The 22,608-nt window shown below is 41.1% G+C and overlaps 2 protein-coding genes across 5 annotated transcripts; both read left to right on the top strand.

Annotated features, from left to right (window-relative positions):
* Positions 1–328: 328 nt before the first annotated feature.
* On the top strand, positions 329–7,907 carry LOC129814492 (dnaJ homolog subfamily C member 1-like). The gene is made up of 12 exons (XM_055867641.1): positions 329–650; positions 1,396–1,497; positions 2,289–2,335; positions 2,647–2,812; positions 3,291–3,388; positions 3,642–3,735; positions 3,937–4,036; positions 4,324–4,496; positions 4,850–4,969; positions 5,153–5,201; positions 6,627–7,123; positions 7,407–7,907. Exons 1-12 carry the CDS (start codon positions 495–497, stop codon positions 7,473–7,475), a joined length of 1,671 nt encoding a protein of 556 aa, XP_055723616.1. The 5' UTR covers positions 329–494; the 3' UTR covers positions 7,476–7,907.
* A 314-nt stretch (positions 7,908–8,221) lies between these two features.
* Positions 8,222–21,423, top strand: nebl (nebulette). 4 transcript variants are annotated; one of them, XR_008753282.1, is made up of 8 exons: positions 8,222–8,419; positions 8,547–8,641; positions 9,220–9,304; positions 16,432–16,539; positions 18,576–18,750; positions 19,206–19,300; positions 19,722–20,706; positions 21,012–21,423. XR_008753282.1 is itself a non-coding variant. In XM_055867643.1 (7 exons), the coding sequence occupies exons 1-7, from the start codon at positions 8,345–8,347 to the stop codon at positions 19,896–19,898; spliced, it is 810 nt and encodes a 269-aa protein (XP_055723618.1). In that variant the 5' UTR covers positions 8,222–8,344; the 3' UTR covers positions 19,899–21,423. The 4 variants fall into 4 exon arrangements, 3 of the variants coding, with proteins under 3 accessions (XP_055723618.1, XP_055723619.1, XP_055723617.1); XM_055867643.1 differs by having other exon boundaries at positions 19,722–21,423; XM_055867644.1 differs by having other exon boundaries at positions 19,689–21,423.
* The last annotated feature ends 1,185 nt before the right edge of the window (positions 21,424–22,608 follow it).

Below are 22,608 nucleotides of genomic sequence, written 5' to 3'. Positions count from 1 at the left end.
ATGGTGAATGAGTGGGCTGCATAATAATTTATCGCACAATTAAATGTATCGAAACAAAAAGATCCCACAATATTGAACGAACAAATTGTCTTTCGGCATTTATAAAGTTGTAACGTCATTTCATGTTTCCATCAACCCGGTTGTGACTTTTTTCATGCGTCAGGTAATTCATCTGCATGACATGTTTGGATGGAAACGTGGTTAGTGTAGTAAACTCACACTCCAGAACCGTAGGCGGAGACAGGCCATACAGTAGACAGCGGCATGGACCGCTAACGAATGTTTGCGGATCGCCATAATACCATAGAAGAAGGAAACCGGAAAAGGTCAAGAGCAGAGGATTGTGGGAAATGTAGCAAATTGTTGCAAATCTTTAGCATCTGCAGCAGCCAGTTGAAAGGGTAGTAACTAGACACGTTAGCCGTATCACAGCAGAATTGATTTATATATATTTCGCGGTGCAATATTACCGCCAACATTGTCAGAGCCTCATAATGACCTCAGCTTCATGGGGCCTCTCGTTTATTCTTGCCATCAGTATTATTATTGCATACCCAAGTCCCTCTCATGCCTGGGATTCAGACCTTGAGCTGTACGACCTGGTGGAGGAAATTCAACAAAACTTTTACGAATTCCTATCAGTTGAACAGGTAACGTTAAGTCATCGTTAAGTTAGTTATTTTGTAACCTATAAACGTTGGCTAACTAGTAAATGTTTGTCTAACCTGAAGGGCTAAATAGGTAGCTTGCTGGCTTGCCATTGTGCCACATTCAGGGTACTGTTTCGATATCGGGGCCTGCTGTAGTTTTTTCTTGCTAACGTTCACTAGTTACGTGTACCGGGAGACGAGCAAACCATGACGTGTCAGGTTGCTTGTTTCTTTTCACATTTTCAGTTGTCCATTCCTCCCTCCACTCAAGTGAGGTACTGATTTAAAAATGGGTAAATATCGTTAGTTCTTCATCTTGCAAGGAACACTTGCAGGGACTCTGTTGCTTCACCAGCTAAAGTGTGCAGGACTGGAGCATGTTTTTGGTCCAGCCCTACTCCGTTTCAGCTGCGCATCAGCACCTTGATTAGCTGAAAGATTGTTGTAGCAGGGCTGGAACAAAAGTCTGCATCTCTCGAAGGCGGAGGGTTGGCCACCATATCCGAATGCCATGTCCTTGTGGGAAGTGTTAGCCCTGGGGGTGGGTACTGTCCACTGGGTAGGATTGGGAAGCTTAGACCCCGGTGTCGTGGGGGTTGTCAGACACCACATTGGAGGCAGAATGAGAGCATACATACTGAGTTATTGCCATAAACCGGTGATTGTGTGATATCTCACCACACAATACCCTCTGAAAGGTGTCATGTACATGTGTAGTTTTACTGTTCATCTCTCCTGACTCCAGGATGCCTCGTCAGCGGACATCAGAAAGGCCTATCGCAGGCTGTCACTCACTTTGCATCCCGACAAGAACAAAGACGAGAACGCTGAAACCCAATTCAGACAGGTCAGCACTCACCATGTTAACACTTCCTACTCCAACATGTTTTTTTGGGGCGGACTAAACTCCACTCCATGGTGAAGGAAGTTTCTGAAGACCACCAATGGAGTGAAGCAGAGACCAGGCTTTGTGGAATCTAGGTCAATACTTCAAAAAAAATTGAAATTATGAAACGCCTATTGTGTTTGTCCTTTGTAGTTGCACGCCTTTCTTTGTTTGCTGAAATCCATACTTCAATAAAAGTTAATCAAATATGACCAACCGACTGTTTACTCATTGGTGTTGTTCTAAGATGGCAACTCTGCGCCATGTGCCAGTTAAATCTCAACAGTGAAACACTTGGTGGTTGTATTTGATTAACGTTTATTGAAGAAGTATGGATTACAGCAAACAAAGGCACGCAACTACAGAGAAATAACATGGTTACAAGGTAGGCGTTTCATAATTTGCGTCTTTTGAAGTATTGACCTCGGGAGAATCAATGTAGTCGGAGCTAGTTTCCACAAAGCCTCTGCTCCACTCCACTGGTGTAGTCATCAGAAACATCCTAAACCATGGAGTGCAGTTTAAGCCCAACTTTCACTTGTTTGATCTACATCTGACAAGTAAGCTATGGACACCTTACAGAGAGATTCTGCAATTAGAAACAGTATTTAAGTGAAACACTATATGCAGTGTTTCATGGCAGGTAAATTAGTTGGTGAGGTATAGTCCTTTTCATACACTGCAATCTTAAATGAATTGATTAGTTGATTGTAATTTGTCTATTGCCTTACTGATCATATTTTCTCCCACAGTTGGTGGCCATCTATGAAGTACTGAAAGATGAAGAGAGGAGAGAGAGGTCTGTTTTACAACTTCTTCCTGCTTTGGGTTGTCCCTGCCGTTGACCTTGTACTTATTTCTTCTGAAAGTGGGAGGAGTCTGTCAAATTCACATTCATACACAATTTTGTTGAGCGAACATTATAGTATTCTGTTTTTATTATGTAGACTATATTCTCACCATGTTATTCCCCGTAGTCCACTTTTTGTATGTATTTCCTATGTATGGTTTGGGTCGGCACGGTAGTGTCAACCACCCCTAAAATGTACTATCAGGGAAATCCCCAAACCACTCATCACCACCTATCGCTTTGGGTCCTCCCAACCACAGGTATAATGATGTCCTGGTCAACGGGCTACCGGACTGGAGGCAGCCAGTGTTCTACTACAGGCGGGTAAGGAAGATGAGCAATGGGGAGCTGGGCTTCCTGCTCTTCCTCATCCTCACTGTGTGCCACTACGCAGTCATCTGGTCCATCTACCTGGAGAAGCAGCTGGTGAGGGGAACGTGCATGACCTTTGACCTTTCTCTTAGTTCTTTACTGCCTGGCTGTTATTAAAGGTGGTTGTTATCCATTCCACAGTTTTCATTCAAGTCAATTAGCTTATTTTTTCCACCATGGGGCAGTTATTGATGGAGATAAAAAGCCTTTTTCTGTGTAGGAAAGTAGAAATGTACAGGTGCAATTTTGAACAGGGTTTCTTAGCTTCGGCCACTGCATTACCTAATTAGTCCTATTAACAATGCTCATTTAAAAAGTCCAAAATGTAACTTATTGAATTATTCAAACCGAATATGTAAGAGGTCCATATTTCTCTTTATCTGCCATAGAATAAATTAAGGTATTTGCAGTAAAATGGTTTCCTTCAATCAAGTACACTGCAAACAAAACTGTGTTTTTGAGTGAGCAAAGGGGAGCCCGTAGGCTACTAATAACCTGACCTCTTCATCCCATATGGTGCTTCTCTTACTAGGATGAACTTCTGAGCAAGAAGAAAAAGGAGAAGAAAAAAAAGATGAGTAGCAAGAGTGCTGAAGAATCACGGTTTGTTGGACAGGATAAAATTGAGAAGTGAGTTGAGCTTTTGTCACTACACATTTCTAATTTCACAAGTAAATAGAAAATTGATGAATAATGTGGACTGTCGAAGGGGAGAACGGAACATTTGTTGCTCCAATGAAGGCCTAACTTTTGAAGCAACGGAACTGAATATTGTCGAAATCCAGTGCTATTTACATGTGAAAATATCATGGGAAACATGTTCATGTGTTTGTATGTAATAATCAACATGGTCACAGTTCCTAATATGTCCGTTTCCTGTCAGGTCACATGACAAACCTCATTGGCAGGATATCCTGCCACTCAAGCTGAGCATCTGGCTGTATCTCTCTGTCAAGTCCCTGCCCCATGTCATCCAGGTAATCCTCCAACTCATTATTCACCCAAACTACTTAACCTTTGGATGTTGATCTTGACCTGAAATATACCGTGCCTAGTGAAAGTATTCCTTTCCCTTGCACAGTTTCTATCACTTTATTAATGTGAAATAAATAATGCATTTCATAAGATCTTATCAATATCCCCAGTGACAATTGTCATCCATTTTGTCTGTGTTACAGGATGCCAAACAGTATTACGAAGATTATAAGGAGATGAAAATCAGAGAGAAAGAGGACGCGGAAGCCATGGCACTGGAAGAACAGGAAGCTACAACAATAAGTAAGGACTTGTAGTATTTTATTGCAACCAGTAGACCATTTCTGCTGAATTGTGACTTTAATTGTTCACTTTTGCCTGGTCTTTATTGAAAAGTAAGATTTTTTTTTTTTACATTTATTAACCTGCCTGGTAAAATAAAGATTAGATGGATCAAATGAAATGGGAAATAAGGACATTTCATTATGAAATGAAATCATTCAGGAACTACAATACCTCAGTTGCATTTTCCCCAGCCATGTTTTGTAGATGTGCTCGTCTTATCCCATTCCTCACTTGTCATCCCACAGAAGAGAAACGACCCAAAGTAAAGAAGCCGAAGTTTGAGTTCCCCGTTTATGAGCCCTCGCTCAAGGTCGCCGACAGCGCGTACTCACCAGTATACGACCAGGGAACGTCCATCGAGGAGATCGAAGACCAGATGGATGACTGGCTAGAGGATAAGAAGTCTCAGAAGAGAAAGGTGGGTCCGCAATATTTTCCTGCTGTGAAAAGGGTTTGTTCCACGACGTTACTAAAGCGCTGCACTTTTAATTCAGGCAAAATGGATTATAAAGTTTATTTGCCATTTGTAGGTGTAACTGGGAGTTACCATAGTTTGATATGTCAAATAGATTCTAGTTCTAGGATCAAGTAAGGCAAATTGCATGAGGCAACATGCCAAATGGAATAAAAAAATGTAAAACAAAAATGGGTTTTCCTCAAACGGGGATTGCTGAAAAAAAGTTTCTGGAGTTTTTCAGCCCTAGACCACCGTAAACCACAATGGCCTTATTTGGAATTTATATGATCTAGTCTTGTTTGTTGTTTTCTCAGGCACCTGAGTGGTCAGAAGAGGACATCACTCTTCTGACAAGGAGTATGGCCAAGTTCCCTGGGGGAACACCTGGTCGCTGGGAGAAGATCGCACACGAACTAGGAAGATCGGTGACAGATGTCAGTCTACATTGGGAATGGGGTGGTGCATGGAAAACTCTGAACTCAGATGGATGTGAATGTTTTGTCAGTCCTAGACAAATATATGGCAAAATTAACATTTGTGTTTGGAAATATAGCAGACTACTAGCTTGCGCTCATAGAATATCAATGAAATATGCTAAATATTGTGATCCTTTGCAGGTTACTGCAAAAGTCAAACAAGTTAAAGATGGTCAAACCAACACATCAGGTAAGTCAGCTTATTTTTACTTGATTTTTCACAGTATAAACAGTGCATTCAGAAAGTGTTCATACCCCTTGACTTTTTCCACATTTTGTTACGTTACAGCCATATTCTAAAATGCATTAAATAGTATTTTTTTCCTCATCAAGCTACACACAATACCCCATGATGACAAAGCAAAAACAGGTTTTTAGATTTTTTTTAAACTGAAATATCACATATACATAAGTATTCAGACCCTTTACTCAGTACTTTGTTGAAGCACCTTTGGCAGCGATTACAGCCTTGAGTTTTCTTGAGTATGATGCTATAAGCTTGGCACACCTGTATTTGGGGAGTTTCTCCTATTATTCTCTGCTGATCCTCTCAAGCTCTGTCAGGTTGGATGGGGAGCGACGCTGCACAGCTATTTTCAAATCAAATCCCCTTTTTGAATTGAATAACATTTTCAGGTCTCTCCAGAGATGTTCGATCGGATTCAAGTCCGGGCCCTGCCTGGGCCACTCAAGGACATTCCGAGACTTGTCCCAAAGCCACTCCTGCGTTGTCTTGACTGTGTGCTTAGGGTTGTTGACCTGTTGGAAGGTGAACCTTTGCCCTAGTCTGAGGTCCTGAGAGCTCTGGAGCAGATTTTCATCAAGGATCTCTCTGTAATTTGCTCTGTTCATTCCCTCAATCCTGACTAGTCTCCAGGTCCCTGCCGCTGAAACACATCCCCACAGCACAATGCTGCCACAACCATGCTTCACCGTAGGGATGGTGCCAGGTTTCCTCCAGACGTGACGCTTTGCATTATCCTAAACCTAACCATTCCAAGCAGTTGCTTATCAACAGATAGTTTGTTGTTAGTATGATCATCTACACATGTATAAAACATTAAGAACACCTTCCTAATATTAAGTTGCACCCCCCTTTTGCCCTCTGAATAGCCTTAATTTGTCAGGGCGTGGACTCTACAAGGTATCGAAAGCGTTCCACAGGGATGCTGGCCCATGTTGACTAATGCTTTCTACAGTTTTGCCAAGTTGACTGGATGGCCTTTGGGTGGTGGACCATTCTTGATACACACAGGAAACAGTTGAGCCTGACAAACCCAGCAGTGTTGCAATTCTTGACACAATCCGGTGCCCTGGCACCTACTACCATACCCCGTTCAAAGGCACTTAAATCTTTTGTCTTGCCCATTCACTGTTTAAATGGTACACAATTCATGTCTCAAATGTCTCCAGGCTTAAAAATCCTTCTTTACCCTGCCACCTCCCCTCATCTACACTGATTGAAGTGGATTTAACAACTGACATCAATAAGGATCATAGCTTTCACCTGATCAGACTGTCATGGAAACAGCAGGTGTATATGGGACTATCCAAATACTGTAACCAACTTTATCTCCAGAGGGGCAGCATCTTAACTTTGACCTCTCTGATGCAGGGCTGGTGAAGCTCTCGGAGCTTAAGGCCCAGGGCAGCGCAGCACTCTCAGGAAAGGGATCCAAAGCTGGTGCCGGAGCTGTACCCGACAGCGTCATGACCCAGCGAGAGCACTCACAACCCCAGCCTCCGGCAGCAGCCACGACAGAGTGGATGGAGCCCAGCGGAGGAGGGGATGAAGGAGAGGGCATCCAAGCAGGAGGTGTCAGGAGGAGAGGCAGAAAGACTGGGGGTGGAGGGGTGGGAGGCGAGGAGAAAGCCAAGGGGCGCAGACAGAGGGACTTCGATCCCACAGCTGCCACCGAGGACAGCGAGGAGGAGCAGAGTCCGCCCACCACCTCGGTCCCACAGCCCTCCAAGGAGAAGGCCACTGCGGCGGCTGACGACGTCTGGACCCAGAACCAGCAGAAGCTTCTGGAGATGGCCCTGCAGCAGTACCCCCGAGGCACCACGGAACGCTGGGACAGGATTGCCAAGGTGGTGCCCGGGAAGAGCAAGGTGAGAGCTGGTCCTCCACAATGCAACATTGCAGGGTGTGTCAAAACAGTTGGTCGACCCCAGTTTGTCGTGTGTGTACATAGTTTATCTATCTATATAATCTATATTGTCTGTGGTGTTATGTCTAATTTCGAGACGAATTTTGATGAATTTGTTAGCTGTAGGTAGGTAAAATAACACGGAAAGAACCAAACTTAAATGGTCTTGAATAGTTGAGATGGTAAACATGATGTAATTTTGGATGGTGACGGACCTATAACCTTTTCCCCTACTTATTTTTCAGGAGGAGTGTATGATACGTTACAAACTTTTGGCTGAGCTGGTGCTGAAAAGGAAGCAGGCCAAGAGCTGACTCTGCCAAGGAAAGCCATCTTGATATCACTTTCTGGCTCCTAGTCCCTTTTCCTAGCTACTATCCACTTCAATGTGATCTGAAAGGCCTGGATAGAATGAAGGCAATATAGTGAAAAAAATCCACATTTCATATTGTTGGGCCATATTGCTTTTACCTGTCCAGCTCCTTCAGATCTGTGAACAGGACAGGGAGAGGAGCAGGGGGAAGGGCCATCCTCTCATGTTTGTCATGTGCCTTAGCTCCACCCAAAGCATGCCATCCAGCCTCTATGAACTGCTATGTGAGGATTCAAAGCACCAACAAAAAACGTCTATACTTGTTTTTGTACTTCACTATGTTTTGACTTCTGCTTTGCGCTGTCATTTGAAATCACACATGTACTGAATATAACTTCTTTGAGATGAGGAAATAAACTGTTTTATTTATTTACATGGATGACATGTCTTTGAGACCCATTTTAGTGTAATGCATCGATGCACTATGTTTGAACGAAAAGTAAGATATGAAAATGTAGAAATTTTCGAAGGCAAATATGAATATGGGCCTGAGTGAGTAAGTACGTATGAAGGAGGCGAAAGTACAGAATAGCACATTTTTATTGTGGTATTTAAATTTTTACAGTATACTATTAATTTTTATATATAGGCATGTAGTCCGACCTGAATCGATGTACATCATGGAATTGGGCAGGTTTCAAGTGTGATTCAGGGGTAGTCTAGGCAGGGGGGGAAATGTTTTTAAGTCCACCTCCCTTCCTACCGAGGCAGTGCTTTGACAATCCTCCAAGAGTCAACACCCACATTGCTACACAGCCTGTGTTTACTGTGTTACTACTCCTTATTATCTTTTGAAGTCAGACTAATTTGATGAATATGAATCCTCATTGTGCGCGCTGTGGGAAAATTGTTTATGCCACAGAGAAAGTCAACTGCCTGGATAAGGTGAGACCTACTGAACTGTCTGTTGTTGATTGTCATTTAGGACTACCTCTGATGAACTTACTAATGGGTGTCTTATTTTTTTGGAGATACCTGATGGTTTTGCCTTTGTATCGACACTCTTATGCAGTATTGGCACAAAGGATGCTTCCACTGTGAGGTCTGCAGGATGACTCTCAACATGAAGAACTACAAAGGCTATGAAAAGAAGCCCTACTGTAATTCGTGAGTCGTTTTGTTCACCTAGCCTCCGAATGGGATTTCCCTACTGAATTTTCACCTCGACTCTTAAACCAGGCACCAAATCACTTCTCCTAAATGGATATAATTTACTGAACAATCTAATTGCATTGGCTAATTGCTGTCTTTGTGAGGAACCCTTTGTGTACTTTTGTGCCGTATTGTAGTTTGAATAGATGTGTTCTATTCAGGTCATTTGAATAATGTTGGTGGTAAATATTACAGGTGTAATCGGTTTACCCTAACGTCGGTTTCCCAGACCCAGATTAAGGAACTAGTGTTGTCTGCAAACGGTTTGTTGCTCCCACAAGTGAAACTTTACAGAGCTTTTAATGATAAATGGCAAACAATGTTTCAACCAACATGGTCTTCCTCTGTCGCTTTGTTAGGTTAAAGATCACTTGTGTGGGAGCAGAAAACATTGCACTGATTCACTCATTCCCGCTGTCCTTTATAGAATAAAATACAATCACTTTAATTTTGAAGTAAATTCAATTGTTGCAACTCGGATAAGATTTAAAGATATAGTAAGCCGATAACAAATATTTATAACATCCTTGCAGGCATTATCCAAAGCAGTCATTCACCATTGTTGCAGATACTCCTGAGAACCTTCGACTGAGACAGCAAAGTGAGCTTCAGAGTCAGGTATGCAGTATACACACCTTTTGAACCATCCGTTTTCCCTTTTACATTTGAAATCTGTTTGCCAAAAATATGATCAAAAACAATTATGACCATAAAGTTGTTTTTCAATCAATATATTAATTCAATATAGTCGTGGATTGAATGGAGGGGAGAGTGGAACTACGCAGTATAATTTGCCTGCACATGTAACAGTGTGTGACGTTATGGGGGTGTATTCATTGGTGCACACTGTAGCTTAATGGTTTGCAACAGAAGGTAAACAAGCGTTTCTTATTGGAAAAATGCAGGTAGGTCCAGCTCCGTTTGCTTCCGATTGAATACAGGGCCAGGATGAGGGGGAATGAGCTAGCGCTCAACTCTGCTGGCTGCTGAAGGATCCCCCTGGCTTCTCCACCTGCCCATGCAGTTTGTGCTGCCATCCCACTCTTGAGGGTTCCTGGCACTATTCCCTACTCAAGACTCACTTCCACTATGCTTGACAAAAGCTGACCTCTAGATATTTTTACATGGAAGGTTTCCCGTCCATTCTACGAAGACGCCGCTTTGTCACAGTGTCAAGAAACATATTTTAGCATCGGGTGCTGGCTTCTGACTAACAGAGCGTTTAATCAATAAGGTTGACTTATGTATCTATTGAATCTGTCTAGTGGACAATGCCCTTTAAATACCCTCAGGTTAAAGGGGCAATCTGCATTTAAAAAAACAAAGTGGATATCCCGCCACTCTTTTGGTAAACAGCCGAGGGCTAGGCCTGGAGCAATGTAACCACTCAAATGTATAGACACAGCTATGGATGCTCAGACTGACCGTCCATGACATCAACATTATAGTTTTAACAATGTTTTGAGGCTATACAGTATTTGTTTACAAAGAATGGCTTAAAACACGCTTATAATTGGGGGTTTTGATGGTGTATGACAATTGAACTAAGCTCATGAGGCATTTTTAAGTTATATTCTTCCAGAATAAATGGGTATATACAGTGCATTGGGAAACTATTCAGACCCCTTGTCTTCCACATTTTGTCACGTTACAGCCTTATTCTAAAATGGATTAAAACTACACACAATACCCCATAATGACAAAGTGAAAACCAGGTTTTTAGAAATGTTTAAAAAACAGTAATACTGTATTTACATAAATATTCAGACCCTTGCTATAAGACTGGAAATTGAGCTCAGGTGCATCCTGTTTCCATTGATCATCCTCAAGATGTTTCTACAACTTGGAGTCCACCTGTGGTAAATTCAATTGATTGGATATGATTTGGAAAGGCACACACCTGTCTATATAAGGTCCCACAGTTGACAGTGCATGTCAGAGCAAAAACCAAGCCATGAGGTCGTAAAGCTCCAAGCATTGAAGGTCTCCAAGAACACAGTGACCTCCATCATTAAATGGAAGAAGTTTTGAACCACCAAGACTCTTCCTAGAGCTGGCCGCCTGGCCAAATTGAGTAATCGGGGGAGAAGGGCCTTGGTCAGGGAGGTGACCAAGAACCCGATGGTCACTCTGACAGAGCTCCAGAGTTCCTCTGTGGACATGGGAGAACCTTACAGAAGGACAACCATCTCTGCAGCACTCCACCAATCAGGACTTTATGGTAGAGTGGCCAGATGGAAACCACTCCTCAGTAACAGACACATGACAGTGTACCAAAAGGCAGCTAAAGACTCTCAGACCATGAGAAACTAGATTCTCTGGTCTGATGAAACCAAAATTGAACTCTTTGGCCTGAATGCCAAGCGCCACGTCTGGAGGAAACCTGGCACCATCCCTACGGTGAAGCAAGGTGATGGCACATCATGCTGTGGGGATGTTTTTCAGCGGCAGGTAATGGGAGACTAGTCAGGATCGAGAGAAAGATGAACGGAGCAAATTACAGAGAGATCCTTGATGAAAACCTGCTCCAGAGCACTCAGGACCTCAGACTAGGGAAAAGGTTCACCTTTCAACAGGACAATGACCCTAAGCACACAGCCAAGACAACGCAGGAGTGGCTTCGGGACAAGTCTCAATGTCCTTAAGTGGCCCAGCCAGAGCCTGGACTTGAACCCAATCAAACGTCTCTGGAGAGACCTAAAAATAGCTGTGCCATGACGCTCTCCATCCGACCTTACTTACTTACTTAATTGTCCCCATGGGGAAATTTTGTTGCAGTATCATATACGTGTTTAAAGTGCTGTTTAAATACCGCAGAAAACAAATTGACAATACAACATTTCATAACAGTTACATACCAATAGAAAGAGACCAGCCTGCTGTTATTATTGGGTCGATAGGAACATTAGCCTGAGCTGTTAAGGAGGGATATCACACCTGGCACAAATTATTGTCTAGTTCGGTTTTTCCTGCTGAGGGGTGCCCTATACCTGCGCCCAGAGAGGAGTAGTTCAAAGTCCTGGTACAGGGGGTGGCTTGGGTCGAAAATAATTTTGTGAGCCTTGTTGAGGGCCCTGACCTTAGATCCTATCCAAGCCTGTATGTTTGACTCCAAGTACCTTGCTTGCTGTGGTGATAATCCTTCTCAGCATATTTTACTGGCTGACAGAGTTTGAGAGGATCTGTAGAGAAGAATGGGAGAAACTCCCCAAATACAGGTGTGCCAAGACTCCAGGCTGTAATCACTGCCAAAGGTGCTTCAACAAAGTACTGAGTAAAGGGTCTGAATACTTTTGATTTATACATTTGCTTAAAAGTTTAAAAACATGTTTTTACTTTGTCATTATGGGGTATTGTGTGCAGATTGATGAGGAAAAAAACTATTGAATCAATTTTAGAGTAAGGCTGTAATATGGAAAAGGTCTAGGGGTCTGAATACTTTCCAAATGCACTGTATACTGAACAAAAATATAAACGCAAAAATGTGAGTTACAGTTCATATAAGGAAATCAGTCAATTGAAATAAATTCATTAGGCTCTAATCTATGGATTTCACATCGCTGGACAGGCGTGCAGCCTGGAAGGGCATAGGCCCACCCACTGGGGAGCCAGGCCCAGCCAATCAGAATGAGTTTTTTTCCCCACAAAGGGGTTTTATTACAGACAGAAATTTCATCAGCTGTCCGGGTGGCTGGTCTCAGACGATCCCGCAGGCGAAGAAGCCGGATGTGGAGGTCCGGGGCTGGCGTGGTTACACGTGGTCTGCGGTTGTGAGGCCGGTTGGACGTACTGCCAAATTTTCTAAAACGACGTTGGAGGCTACTTATGGTAGAGAATGTAACATTCGAGTCGGTCCAGGGCTATGGGATACAGGGGGTCGAGGGTGGTCTGCCGGGCATTGGGATGACAACCCAACTCGAGATGAGGGCTTTTAGCGGGTGGAATAGTAGGGACCAATTGGAGGTTTACTTAGTAGAAATGCAAATATCATGGTACAACTATATGGTACAACTCAATCATTATGTTACTTTTTAAAGTACGTTTACAAACATATTTTGATAAAAATAATTGAAAGTTGTGTCTCATTATGGTAAGTGGTGAAATAAGTATAGTCAGTTACAATTGTAATGGCTTAGCAGATAATAAGAAAAGACGATCAGTATTTACCTGGCTAAAAGAGAAGGATTATAATATCTATTGTTTACAGGAAACCCATTCAACAGTTTTAGATGAAGTTTTGTGGAAAAAGAACTGGGGGGGCGAAATATATTTCTCCCATGGGCAAAGAAATTCAAAAGGGGTGATGGTTTTAATTAACAATAATTTTGATCCAAATGTGCAAATTGTCCAAACAAATCCTCAAGGTAGATGGATTATTTTAAATATGTTATTGGACAATAAACATGGCTTATTAACCTATACGGCCCGAATAATGATGATCCAAGCTTCTTTGACAATATATATAAGAATGTATCAACTCTACAAGCAACACTAGACTCTATTATTATGGTGGGAGATTTTAATACGGTCTTAAATACCTCTATGGACCCGGAAAGGAAATCACACTACAAACTATCACCCTCAGGCACTTAAGGAAATCAGGAATGTCATGGATATATTGGAATTAGTGGATATATGGAGACTTAAATACCCTGACCTAGTGAGATATACATGGCGGAGGCTTAATCAAGCTAGTCGCCTTGACTACTTTCTTATATCATTCTCTCTGGCACCAAAAGTTTAAAAGTGTTTGATAGGGGACAGAATGCGGTCGGACCATCACATAATTGGCATATATATTAGTCTTACAGAATTTCCACGTGGGCGAGGATATTGGAAATTTAATCAAAGCCTACTAGATGATAAATTGTTTAGAACTAGGACAGAAGAATTTATAACTGATTTTTTTAGACATAACATAGGTATAGCAGATCCCCATATTGTATGGGACACTTTTAAGTGTGCCTTTAGAGGCCATGCAATTCAGTACTCATCTATAAAACAAAAGCAATTTAGATCAAAAGAGTCCATATTAACAAAGGAAATTGAAGGACTAACAGTACAGTTAGATAACAATAAAAACGGTACCATAGAGGCACAGAATAAGTTAGAGGAAAAACAAAAAGAAATGGAGGAACTTATTCAAGAAAGATCCAGTGTAATATATTATAAAAATAAAGCGAACTGGATGGAATATGGGGGAAATTGCACCAAATTCTTTTTCAATCTTCAATATAGAAATGCTCCCAAAAAAAACGTATTAAAACTTGTTACAAATGATGGAGTCACGCATGATTCACCAAATGATATTTTGAAAGAGGAAGTAAAGTACTTTAAGAATATGTTTTCGTTTCAGGCTCCTCCATCTCCACTAACTGAAACTAATTGTATGGATTTTTTTCCTAATAATAATGTAAAATTAACATCTGTACAGAAAGACTCATGTGAAGGCCTAATTACAGAGGAGGAACTACTTGATGCAATTGGGGCCTTTAAGGATGGGAAAACTCCAGGGCTGGATGGCATACCAGTGGAAGTATATATTTTTTTAAATATATACTCAAAGGACCATTATTAGCTTGTTTTAACCACTCCTATATAAATGATAGATTATCAGACACGCAACAAGAAGGTGTGATATCATTATTACTGAAACAGGACCCAAGTGGTATATATAAAGATCCAGTCCATTAAAAAAATTGGAGACCTCTTACACTTCAGTGTTGTGATGCAAAAATCCTAGCAAAATGCTTGGCGCATAGAATAAAAAAAGTTTTGTCAGATATTATTCATCCTAATCAGACAGGTTTTTTACATGGACGATACATTGGAGATAATATAAGGCAAGTACTGGAAACAATAGAACACTATGAAATATCGGGGACACCAGGCCTGGTTTTCATATCTGATTTTGAAAAGGCTTTTGATAAAGTACGACTGGAGTTTATATATAAATGCCTAGAATATTTCAATTTTAGGGAATCTCTTATAAAATGGGTTAAAGTTATGTATAGTAACCCTAGGTGTAAAATAGTAAATAATGGCTACATCTCAGAAGGTTTTAAACTATCTAGAGGAGTAAAACAAGGTTGTCCACTATCGGCATATCTATTTATTATTGCCATCGAAATGTTAGCTGTTAAAATTAGATCAAACATTAATATTAAGGGATTAGAAATCCAGGGCCTAAAAACTAAGGTGTCATTGTACGCTGATGATTCATGTTTTCTTTTTAAACCACAACTAGAGTCTCTCCACGGCCTCTTAGAGGATCTAGATACATTTGCTGTCCTCTCTGGATTAAAACCAAATTATGATAAATGTACCATATTACGTATTGGATCACTAAAAAATACACATTATACATTGCCATGTAGTTTCCCAATTAAATGGTCTGACGGAGATGTGAACATACTCGGTATACAAATCCCAAAAGAAAGAAATGATCTCACTCCAATAAATTTTTATAGAAAGTTAGCAAAAATAGATAAGATCTTGCTACCATGGAAAGGAAAATACCTGTCTATTTGTGGGAAAATCACCCTGATTAACTCTTTAATCATATCACAGTTTACCTATTTGCTTATGGTTTTGCCTACACCTAGTGACCTGCTTTTTAAATTATATGAACAAAAAATATTTTATTTTATTTGGAACGGCAAGCCAGATAAAATTAAAAGGGCCTATTTATATAACGAATATGAATTCGGAGGGCAGAAATTATTAAATATTAAAGCATTAGACCTCTCACTAAAGGCATCAGTCATACAAAAGTTATACTTAAATCCAAACTGGTTCTCTAGTAAATTGGTACGAATGTCTCATCCTATGTTCAAGAAGGGCCTTTTTCCCTTTATTCAGATTACACCTGCTCACTTTCGGTTGTTTGAAAAGGAAATACTCTCCAAAATATCTTTATTTTTTAAACAAGCCTTAAAGTTGGTTGCAATTTCAGTTTAATCCACCTGAAAGGACGGAACAAATAGTACAACAAATATTGTGGTTAAATTCAAATATAGTAATTGATAAAAAAAAATGTATTTATCGAAGAAATGTTTAAAAAGGTATAATTTGTGAATGATATCATAAATAGGACTGGTGGAGTAATGTCACACGTGCAGCTAACACAGACATATGGAAATGTCTGCTCTACCCAAAATTACAACCAAAATTACCAAAATTACAACCAATCAATTAGTCAAAACCCATACAACGCTGTGAAGAGCAGAGCCTAAGCTCTGAAGTAATTTATAGGGTGTTACTTAGGACAGCCAAAGCATTCCAATTTAGGCGCTTATCAGTGCACAATTCTGCCATTTTCAATCTGTATATGAGTTTCAACCTGTACGGAAATGTACACAAATTACAGTAAATGGATAGCATGGATTTGTGCTTTTCTAGATTTAGGACAACAAAGCGTGTTCGGGTTGAATTAAGGCCATAGTCTCTCTTGGCATTGATTTTGGAGACTGCTTGGTTGACTAATAGTATAATTAATGGCCCTTGCCTAGGCTTGTTACAATGTACTGAAGTGCGTTAACCCAAAGATTTTGGAAAATACTTACTTGTTAGCAAGTGTGCCTATGGACTGGGATACTGGAGTTAGAGGCACACAAGGGGTGTTGCACTGTCATCGTTTGATAGAATACCTTATAATTGACTTTCCATCCAAGAGTATAGTAACTATATACTGCTTGGTTGCATACATTTTACCGCTAACCGCTCAAGCTTTCCTCAATCTGCAGGTGAAGTACAAGAAAGACTTTGAGGAGAGCAAAGGACGAGGCTTCAAATTTGTGATGGACACTCCTGAGCTGCAGAGACTACGACGAGCCCAGGATCAGATCAGTAATGTAGGTTCAAGTGTGTTTTTGCCCATCCACCGGAGGGAGGAAATTAGTTGGGAGCTATACGTACAGTGCCTTCAGAAAGTATTCACAACCCCTTTGTTGTGTTACAGCCAGATTTCAAAAGGGTTTACATTTATACATGTTTCCCCCTCCCATCTACACACAATACCCCATAAGGACTAAGTGAAAACATGTATTTAGGCATTTTTGCAAAAAATAAATAAATATCTCATTTACATAAGAATTCACACCCCTGAGTCAATACGTTAGAATAACCTTTGGCAATGATTACAGCTTTGAGTCTTTCTGGGTAAGTCAGAGCTTTGCACACCTGGAAATGTGCACATTATTCTTAAAATTATTCAAGATCTGTCAAGATGGTTGTTGGTCATTGCTAGACAGCCATTTCCAAGTCTTGCCATACTGTAGATTTTCAAGCCAAAATTGTAATTGTAAAATTCAATGTTGTCTTGGTAAGCAACTCCAGTGTATATTTGGCCTTGTGTTTTAAGTTATTGGGCTTCTGAGTGGCACAGCGGTCTAAGGCACTGCATCTCAGTGCTAGTGATATCACTACAGACCCTGGTTCAATTAAAGGCTGTATCACAACCGGCTGTGATTGGGAGTCCCATAGGCCGGCGCACAATTGGCCCAGCATCGTCCGGGTTAGGCCGTCGTTGTAAATAAGAATTTGTTCTTAACTGACTTGCCTAGTTAAATAAATAACAAATATTGTCCTGCTGAAAGGTGAATTTGTCTGTTGTAAAGCTGACTGAACCAGGTTTTACTCTAGGATTTTTCCTTTGCTTAGCTCTATTCTGTTTCTTTTTATTTAAAAAAAACTCCCTAGTCCTTGCCGATGACAAGCATACCCATAACATGATTCATGCTTGAAAATATGAAGAGTGGTACTCAGTGAGTGGTGCTCAGTGATATGTTATGTTGGATTTGCCCCAAACATAACACTTTTTATTCAGGACATGAAGTTCATTTCTTTGCCACATTTTTTTGTAGTTTTACTTTAGTGCCTTATTGCAAACAGGATGCATGTTTTGGAATGTTTTATTCTGTACAGGCTTCCTTTTCACTCTGTCATTTAGGTTAGTATTGTGGAGTAACTACAATGTTTTTCATTCGTCCATTTTCTCCTATCACAGCCATTAAACCCTGTAACTGTTTCCTTGCTCTCCTGCAACTGAGTTAGGAAGAACACGTATCTTTGTAGTGATTTGGTGTATTGATACACCATCCAAAGTGCAATTAATAACCTCACCATGTTCAAAGGGATATTCAGTCTCCTTTTTTTACCCATCTCCCAAAAGTTTCCCTTCTTTGCAAGGCATTGGAAACCCTCCCTGGTCTTTGTGGTTGAATCTGTGTTTGAAATTCACTGCTCAACTGAGGGACCTTACAGATAATTGTATGTGTGGGGTACAGGGATTAGGTAGTCATTCAAAAAATCACAGTAAAAACTATTATTGCACACAGAGTCCATGCAACTTATGTGACTTGTTAAGCAAATGTTTAATCCCGAATTTATTTACACTTGCCATAAAAGGTTTTGAATACTTATTGTATCGACTCGAGACATTTCAGATTTTCATTTTTTATGAATTTGTAAAAATGTCTAACACAATTCCACTTTGACATTATGGGGTATTGTGTGTAGGCCAGTGACAAAAACAATCGCCAGAAACACAACAAAATGTGGAAAAGGTCAAGGGGTATGAATGCTTTCTGGAGGCGCTGTATGTAGGCTGGGGTGGTTTTTTTAACCCACATGCACAAAAACAGTTTACTTAGGAAATATGTTGTCTGCATACACACATTTGTCAGTGTTTCCTAAAAAAACTAAACATACCCTGAAATAAAGTGTGCATATTTAGATGATGCATAATCTGACTGTGTTTCACATAGTAATTGAAATAGTTCCCAATTATACCATAAAAAAAAATAAAAAAAATAATTAACCCTGGTTAAAAATGATCTTATCCTCAGAATACACGGATAGCATGTAAACTTGTCTGTCTTTCTTGCAGGTGAAATACCACAAGGACTTTGAGGTGATGGGCCCACAAGGAGTCACACATGGTGTTCATGCGCCTTACCTTGTGCGTGGCCAGCTGCGTCAAAACGTCCAAACAGAAAATACAGGGCACAAGGGTGTGCACCAGTACATAGTGGAGATGGCCCGGAGGCCTGGTGTCATCGTAGGTGGGTCTTAATATTGTATAGACATTTTATTTTTGATGTCTGTGTCTTGAGAGGTTTGGTCCTGGTCTGGGTTTTGTTTTTTTATTTCTGTAAGCGAGAAGTTAGCCTGCTATTTATGATGAGGTCATATTCCGGAGTCTAACTTTATATTTAATCTTTATTCAGGCAGGGTGGAACCCCATTGAGTCCAAGGTCTCTTTTACAAGGGAGCCCTTCAACCATACCATCATTTTAAGTTGTCTTACTTGGGTTCAAATTGTTCATGATGAATCACAGTAACAAAATATTCAAGTTTCCTTGATATTTGTAGTCGCAGCAGCAGCCAACGGTCAGATAGCCATCAATATTGGGTTAGTCTTAGCCTGCTGCTGGATAATCGAGTCTGCCCCGTTTAGGCAACAACCGAACCAATAGTGTCTGTACTGTAACAGACTGTCTGCGGTGTGTCTTTGCAGCTCCTGTGCTGCCAGGCGCTTACTACCCCAGTGGACATGTCCAGGGGCACAGCTACATGCACCAGACCAGCATGCACTCCTTACGGTCCCTGCAGGTGAATTAATCTATCTATTAATATAGTAGTCATTTATCAATCAATCAAGTCTGTGACAAGTATCATGGATACAAACATTGTGTTTGCTCTTGACATCATGCATCCTAATAAATACCCTTTCACACTTGATGAGCCAGACCAAACTGTACTGGGTAAGCATAAACAATAGTTGCTGGAACCATGATGGAAAGGTTCACATGAAAAGAAAATATCCAAGCCAGCCCAGTACAGGTCGGGTTGGCCCCAATAATGTGAGTCCGGTCAAATGTAGCCTACTGTTTCAGTTGATGTGTTTTTGCACCCCGACTGGGTAGGCGGAGTCCCCAATTGGCAGCCTTTTCCCTATTTAGTGCACTACTTAGGGAATAAAGTGCCATTTGGGATGTAGCTGTTGTCTCACCTTGGTGTTATCTTGCCACAGAGTGTGTACAGAGCCCTCTACGATTACGTGAGCCAAGACACGGATGAGGTGTCGTTTCGGGACGGTGACATCATCCACAGCGTGCAGCCCATTGATGGGGGTTGGGTGTACGGCACGGTGCAAAGGACTGGCAGGTCTGGGATGCTCCCTGGTAACTACATAGAGGGTCTCCACTAAGGCTTACCAAACTAACTCGAGGCCTGGTACACATTCAAGTTGTACAACTGTTTTGATACAACAATTTGTCTGCACAAAAATAATTAAAGGCCTCAGTTCAATCAGATCGAGCGTAAAAACCCTCATTGGCCAACATCCGCATAGTGTATAACTGCGGTATGAGATGACAAATCGGTGAGCAGCTGCTTTTGTGTCACCAACCACTCCCTTTCTTATTATCCCTACCGCGTTAGAAGTTCAAAACAGTGATTGAAAATGTAGGCTCTATCGATTTATAGAAATATTGACAGGGGCTAATGCATGTTTTCATGTTCATTTTGATGGGGGGATTTATAGCCTATCAGTCTAGTCAAGGTGTAGACAGTAGAACATCACACATTCAAGTGTTGGAATTTGTAACATGATATAAAGTTGGGTGTGGTTTCATTGCATCAAATGTCAGTGTCCAGGGCCTCCCGACCGGCGCAGTGGTCTAAGGCACTGCATCGCAGTGCTAGCTGTGCCCCTAGAGATTCTGGGTTTGATTCCGGGAGACCCATGGGGCGGTGCACAATTGGCCCAGCATCGTCCGGATAAGGGGAGGGTTTAGCCGGCAGGGATGCCCTTGTCCCATCACGCACTAGCGAATCCTGTGGTTGGCTGGGCGCAGTGCACGCTGACACGGTCGCCAGGTGTAACGGTGTTTCCTCTGACACGTTGGTGCGGCTGGCTTCCGGCTTAAGTGGGCATTGTATCAAGAAGCAGTGCGGCTTGGTTGGGTTGTGTTTCGGAGGACGCATGGCTCTCGACCTTTGCCTCTCCCGAATCCGTACGGGAGTTGCAGCAATGAGACAAGACTGTAACTACCAATTTGGATACAATGTTATTGGGGAGAAAACGGGGTACAAATAACATTTTTAAAATGTCAGCGTCCGCGATAAGGTAACACAAAGAGCGGGTTTGACAGCTCTAACGCCACACCACCAAAATAACCGCTATGCGGATGTTGGTTTCGCTAATGATAGAATCTAGCCCAACAGTAGTTGTGCAACCTGAGTGTATACCGGGTCTTACTGAGAGCAATATGTAGATAAGATGCACCATGACACTCGAAGCTTAACACTCAATGCTGAGGATTTACATCAGAATAGACAAGTGGTATTAGCAATTGAAATAATGTTTATAGAAATGTATGAAAAAGTAAAGATAAAAATTCTGTACATGTTTAAAATGAATGTAACTGTCATTGTGTGATCGTATATAAAATGTTCTATTCACAGCAGTGTGTGCACTACAAAGAACATGTTAACAATGAGTGTTCCATCTTCAAATCTAAAGTTGTAAACATGACAAAATTCCAGTACGTAATGTCAAGCTACTGTATGCAACCTGTCACTTGCACGTCTTCGATTCAAATGCAGGCAATAGGTTTGCAGCTAAATGTTTAAAAAATGTGTTAAATGTATTAACATGAAGAAGTACATTTTCTTGTTTAATAGTTTCCATACCTTAAAATAAATGAAAGATGACTGGCTGCAATACACAATTTCCATGTGGTTATTTTGGTGTACATACGGCTAATTTTAGCACAGGACATCAGGAGCACCTGCCAGCTGTTGCAGTAACTGTACATAGAAGAGCCCTTAACCTCTTTACACTTGTGGGAATGGGCCTATATGGATAGGGCTACATTTAAATGTATTCTTTAAAAAATGAATAACCATGGTAGCAATTGAAAGGGAACCGTTTGGAGATTATGGGGAAATTATTAGACCAAAAATGAGGACAACAGTTCACATTGACAACGAAATCAGAAAATACTCCAGATACAGTCAGTAACATAAGAATATTCCTGTAAAATGTGGGGTAGGTGCAACATAAGACAAAACATTATAAGGGTTTGAGTGAGAGTACTAACTGGTGTCTCCAAGTGGCCACACACCTCAAGTATACACAATTTCAATGCACTTTTATGACTTGAGTCTTAAACTATTAGGTGCTTTTTTTGAACTAGCTGTGCCGTTGAGGAAATAGAGCAAGCACACTTGCAGTTGTTTTGTTTGGGCAACAACCCTGCATCCCCGGTCATCACACAATTACTGTTGTTCTCGCAATCGAAAAACGGTGCATTATAAATCGCAGTCTGGGACAGGTGGGCATCATATGAAAGCTTATTCTATTGCCAACATTACCAACAAAGTTACAAAATACAATATTACAGTGTTACATGCTGACCAGACCGAACACGTCGCGTGTGCGAGCGTCGCAAAATAAATTTAGAAATCCATGTTATTCAATTATTGCACCCGCACTGCTCGCGCACGCCAACGAGCGTCTGCGTTGCCATGGGCTAAAATAGAACTCCTTTTTATTTCTGACGCAGATCCCGCTGAAAGTCCTGCCTCTCCCATCTCCTCATTGGTTTATAGAAGCAGGTACCCACGTGCCATCTCATTGGTTATATCCACGTGGGTGATTGAAAGACTAAATGTTTTGCCGGTTGTCGTGGTAATACTATGAAAGTTTAGATCAGGGGTGTCAAACTCATTTCGCATCGTGGGCCACATACGGCCTAGGGAGATGTCAAGTGGGCCGGACCATTAAAATTATACCATACTCTGCTATAAATAACCAAAATATCATGTCTTTCCTTTGTTTTGGTGTAAAGAAGCACAAGAACATTAGGAAAATATTGAAATTTAATGAACTATCCTTTTACAAAACATTTCAT

This window comes from Salvelinus fontinalis, chromosome 17 (assembly GCF_029448725.1).
Source record: "Salvelinus fontinalis isolate EN_2023a chromosome 17, ASM2944872v1, whole genome shotgun sequence".
Classification (NCBI taxonomy): domain Eukaryota; kingdom Metazoa; phylum Chordata; class Actinopteri; order Salmoniformes; family Salmonidae; genus Salvelinus; species Salvelinus fontinalis.
Note: the sequence above shows the minus strand (reverse complement) of the source record. Positions and strands in the feature narration are given on the sequence as shown.